The sequence below is a fragment of the Seriola lalandi genome, unplaced genomic scaffold (assembly GCF_002814215.2).
Source record: "Seriola lalandi dorsalis isolate HSWRI2012SDOR001 ecotype SW California unplaced genomic scaffold, Sedor1 jcf7180002054952, whole genome shotgun sequence".
Classification (NCBI taxonomy): domain Eukaryota; kingdom Metazoa; phylum Chordata; class Actinopteri; order Carangiformes; family Carangidae; genus Seriola; species Seriola lalandi.
Window position 1 is genome coordinate 69,528 of NW_019525503.1, and position 5,619 is coordinate 75,146.

The following is a 5,619-nucleotide window of genomic DNA, read 5'->3' on the forward strand; positions in this document are numbered from 1 at the left end:
TTTCCTACATTTCTTCTTCTGTTTTTCTCTCTTTCTCTGACTACATGGAGCGACTGTGTATAAGTTTTCATCATTCATGCTGTTGGTCTGTTTCTATCATCGCTGTCCATCCTGCAACGACACAGAGAGGCCAACAGCTTGTCTACAGCTCCTTTCCTACTGAAAACATACAGGAACACGTCTGCAAGAGGACTGAACCTTAAAAACATGAAACACACACAGTGACGGTAATGTTATTTCTGGCCTCTTCTACAAGGAACCAAATGATGGAGGGCAGGAACAACAGTGTGTAAATAAGTAGAACCAGAATCAAAACTGCAACAATTCGTCGTTTTTCATCAGCAGGGACACTAATGGCTGCAGACAGGGCTTTAACGGTCCCACGCAGGAAGAATATGAACAGAGGGAAGGGAAGGAGGAGGAAGACTGCAAAGGGGATTAGCATGTCATCTAAATCAGCCAAGAAAACCATAGAGAAGAAAGTCACAAGAGGAAGGGTCCAGACCACGACACAGACCACTACAGAGGTCTTGATGGTTCGTCTGAAGCGGTACCACAGCGGCCAGGTGATGACCAGATACCTGTGATACAACATAGACACACAGATTCTTTGTAGAGCTTCTGAATTATATCATGTATAATACAAACACTATATACAGTATACATATATAAAATGGTCAGACATGTAGCTACACAAATACTGAATAAACTGATAGCTACCTTTCCAGGGCGACACACAAATATGTATTTGACTAAGTAAAACTGCAGATTACTGTACACCTACAGTCCAGTCCCCTTGTTATGTATCAACACCTTTACAGTTTTAATGTATTAGGTTAAACATCGATGGATATCAACACAACACAAACTTTACCTTTGACAGCTCTTGGACCACAAAGTGGACGTGTTTCTTCTGCCAGGGTCTGTAATTTTGTGTAACAAGTGTAACCAGATATGACATGGAAGAGGTTCCTGTTCATGTGATCTGTATTTCTAATGAAGAGAGGCGTGTTTTTCTATAGAATTCATAACTGTGCTATTCTTGGTATAAACTATTCACGTTCTTGGTTTCTCTGTGCATAACACTAAATCACCTGTGCAAAAGCCTCTAAAACAATCAAAAGTTTTTACCCCTTTTGGGGGTCCAAGTCTTAATCAGCAGGGTCATACCCCTTCAATCCCCCCGTAATTCAAAACCCTGACTAAATCTATTCAATGATGTGAAGTGTAACTTTGCTTGAACTTATTAGACATTAAAAGGGAATAAAACTGGCAGCTGAATGTTGCCATCTTGTGGCCAAACGTAAAACCATGTGTAGCTTCATGGAATAACTGGCTGTAAGTTACACTGTTCACAGTTTGTTGCTGTAAAGTTGTGAAATGTCTTGTAAAACAAGAACATACCAGTTTGGGGGTCAACCTCTCTGTGGTAACTTTAGTAATATGAACAGTGTGTTACTCAAGGATCAAGAGGGGAACACAAGTGTTTTGTGAACAACTAGACTTGTTTCTTGGGTCAAAGGGGTTAGGCACACCTGGCCCAGGTGAGTCCCATGCTGCTCATTACACTCCTAAAGATGTGCAGCTGTAGGGAAACCAAGCAGAGGTGCTGTCACATTACGGTGTTAAAATTACACACGATGGATAGCGATAGATAGACAGACTTTATTGATCCCATGCGAGAAATTGTCAATGTTCTCAATACTTGGCAATGCTGTCCACTTATCAATAAATTCCAACTATAACATTAACCATTTTCCAGTCAAAATGTGTCTCAGCTCCACAACTGAGCTAAATTACAGTTTTTCTCAATCACTTTGATGCATTTCTCACATCAGAAACGTAATTCTCACAACTCTTACTGCAGTTCTCAAAACAGTTCATCATTTTCCCACACAAATTGGCATTTTTCATTGTATCTGTACAAGCTTCCTTTGTATCCACATAGTTCGCTACTAAAGACGTTTTCTCACTGTGTTGATGCATTTCTCATCTGACTTTGACAACTCATGAAAACAGTTTGTTCCTTCATCAGATAGAATGACAGACCTCTCCCTCACTTTGATAGTCCTGCACTGCATCAGTGTTTTCAATCAAATCACTTTAAACTTTCTTCAAATATGTATGAGAGCAAGGCCAGTCTCTCTCTCTCACACACACACACACACATATTTACTGTATGTGGTGTGAATTTGCTGTACCATAATTGATGCTCTATTCTAAGTTTGATTGATTGATCGTCTATTTTCCGACACATAATTCCATGTTTTTATCGTTTTGCTTTCCTCAGCTACAGCAGTTACATTCGCTACACATAAATCCAAAAATTGCACACAAAATGCAAAGTGCCACAAATCTGCTGCAAAATAAAAATACCATTGAAAATATCCTAAAAACATCTAAAAATCAACAGCTCTTCTGTTTTCCATAGAATTGCATATACATTTCCACACAGTGTTCTACAGCGACAGGACAGTGATCTGTTGAGAGGTTGAAAACAGAACATAGCTATGTTTTAACATGTTACTGCTGTAACTGCAGTACAGTGCTGTGTCTGAACATTTTTTACTGTATATTTTCAACAGTTCTTTTTCGAAAGTCAGTCAGGTTTTCATCAAAACATCAAAACATTTGGCGTCTAAGTCTTGAAGCTCTGCAGCATCAGCTGTAGTAAATAAAGATTGTATCATTTACTAGGCAAAGAATTGCGTCTCTATTTATTCTGCAATTAAATGTAGAGAAAGGAAATATACCAATAGTTTTATATTATTATCATATCAATCATATGGTCAATAGTAATAATAATTATTAATTGTTCTATTAAGAAGTTCTAAGAATAATATATAATATTATTTCTGAGAACTTAAACAGGAAGAGAGTCTCTCACTATGGTTATCAACAAATTACTTGTGCGGTATAACACAACACAGATCTCATCTTACTGAGAAAATGTTTTGAATGTTTAGCGGAAACAGCGGTTAGAAGACTAACTCCCTTACTGCAGTTAAAAAATAGGAACTGGTAACTGGTCATACACTGCTCTCCTTGCTTGTCCTGACAGCATGCCACTACTACACAGAACAGACTTCTTCAGCATCTATCTGGCTCACTTCTTCCTCTCCTGTCATCCTGCAACAACACAGGGAGGCCAGCAGCTTGTCTGCAGCCCCTTTCCTCATGAAAACATACAGAACCAAGTCTGCAAGAGGACTGAACTGAAGGAATGATAAGTATAAGCGTGAATCATCGGCAATGTAAGGTAAACACCTGCATGACATTTCCAGGAGCCAAATGACCAAGGGCAGGAACAGCAGTGTGTATTTCAGCAGCACCAGGACTAAAGTTCCTAAGATTCTCCGTTTTTCTTTAGGAGTGACAGAAATGGCCGCAGACAGGGCTTTGAAGGTACCAGCCGAGAAGATGATCAGCAGCGGGAAGGGGAGGAGGAGGAAGATGAAGCGGACAATGACGAAGACGTTAGTTAGCCGGGCAACAAGGAACTCGATGAAACATAAGACCCAGACCATAATGGAGACCTGCACCGAGAACTTGATGTTTCGTCTGAAGCGGTACCACAGTGGGCAGGCGATGACCAAATACCTGTAATAAAAGATATATGGAGTGATAACCAATCAGGCTTTCACAGTGTTTCTTTAAGAACTACTCATGCACACACACAGTATCTACCTTTCTAGGGCGACACACACCATAAAGCCAACGCTGGCCATCACACCAATGTAGTAGATTAAAGTAGAGAAGTAGAAGACCATAGAGCTCCTGTGATCTGCCACCCAGATCACCATGCAGCACATCTGGATGAGGTCGGCGATCAGGAGGTTGATGACATAGACCGGAGCAACATGGTCGTGTCGCACCTGTGTAAAAAAGAGTGGCAGCAGCTGGGTACACAACATTAACAGTTGGTAGGTCATTGCTGTGATGCAGATACTTATAGGAAAGCTTGATAATTCTTTACGTACCAGTGAATACAGAGCATAGATGGCCAACAAGGTCAATGGAAAACCTATCCAGATCACAATGCATGAAATCATGTGCGAGGCGCTCGGCCCAACAGTTTGCCAATTGTTCATGTTACGAAAGTCAAACTCTTCGAACATGGTGTAATTCACAAGGTCATAAAAATAGTACTCATAGGTGTAATTGAAGTCGGCAAAGTCGTTGAGGTAGAAATACTCCATCCTTCACACTTTGACCTGTTGTGTAACAGAGAAAACAGCAGCAGGTGTGTTACAGCTACTCATTTCTTCCTCCTCAAACCGCTGGAACAATACTATACAGTCAATGGTCATTACTACCGTTACTGCTGCAATATGACAATCAGTGACGGAAGAAATACGCTGATCTTTTACTTAATACGACAATGCAGAAATACTCAGTTGTAAAACTTGTACATTCAAAATTTAACTTGAATAGAATTAATAAGAGCAATACATTTTATTTATAGACTTTCAAGGCACTCAAGGACTCCTTACAACACACAGTGAAGGAAGTTAAACTAGTACAAAGGTATTAGTAGGAAATTTACTTTAAGCAGTACTCATCGCAAAATAATACACATATAAAATTGTATTATAATTATTGCTGCAGTAAAGTGTAGGCAACATTTGCATTTGCAGCTAGAAATGGTGTGGCTGTTTTTATCCTTTCTATACTGCCTGGTACCTTAATCTATAATAGTTCAACAGAATGTATTTACGGATTATATTTTGTATAGCTAGATTATGCAAATCTGAAAAATTACTAATAAATAACCATGGAATTACTATTTAACTTACTGGTTAAGTGCCGCTGTACCACCAATGTAATGTGTTCCATGTACCATCGACTGCACTGTCATCTGCTTCTGAAAAGCTCTTACACAACTCAACTTCCCCTTTTTTTCTTTTGAGATCTTAAACACGATATGATTGGTTCGATAGATCCTGCGTGAGAACCTTCTTGTTATTTAATGATTAATTTATTCCAACTTCTCAAATTCTTTGAGAAAATATGCATATTGCAGCTGTTTAACACCAACTCTAGGAAACCTTTCATTAATCATATTGTCTTTGAAACTGTCATCATTTCATGGAAGAGAATGAATGTAACCACAAAAATTATTTATTGAAGTTCCACATGCTTTTATATTTGTATGTATTTACATTGGCTGAATAAGGAAAAATGATAATTCAAATTGTACAGAACAGCAGCAAATACAGTGCCAACATAATTCCACTCAGTCAATTCGTTATGTCTGCTACGGTCCATCATCCACAAAAAAGTCAAACTGATTCCTGCTGTGGGGTCTAAAGACTCCTGAACGAAAATCTATTGATTCATGCTAGACAAAATGAAAAAGCAAAACCACTAAAGTGAAAAATAATGAATAAATTGAATGTAATTTATTATTTGTTATTTGCGCATTGAAAGAAAAAAACCCAATATGAATATGAACTGACATGCACATTACAAATTATTACATTTAGATATTTGTCAGATGTTTTTATCCAAAGCAACTTACAAGTGAGGGACGTCACTAAAGCCTCAGTGCAGTAGGAAACCTTGGCGTAAGTACTGAGTACTACATCTATTTAATAAGTGCAAGGACATCAAGTAAAG

General features: G+C 38.6%; 1 protein-coding gene across 1 annotated transcript; it reads right to left on the reverse strand.

Annotated features, from left to right (window-relative positions):
• Positions 1-1,645: 1,645 nt before the first annotated feature.
• Positions 1,646-4,213, reverse strand: LOC111645442 (G protein-coupled receptor 4-like). The gene is made up of 3 exons (XM_023394657.2): positions 3,981-4,213; positions 3,688-3,875; positions 1,646-3,600 (listed from the first exon to the last, which is right to left on the reverse strand). Exons 1-3 carry the CDS (start codon positions 4,197-4,199, stop codon positions 3,072-3,074), a joined length of 936 nt encoding a protein of 311 aa, XP_023250425.1. The 5' UTR covers positions 4,200-4,213; the 3' UTR covers positions 1,646-3,071.
• Positions 4,214-5,619: the final 1,406 nt, after the last annotated feature.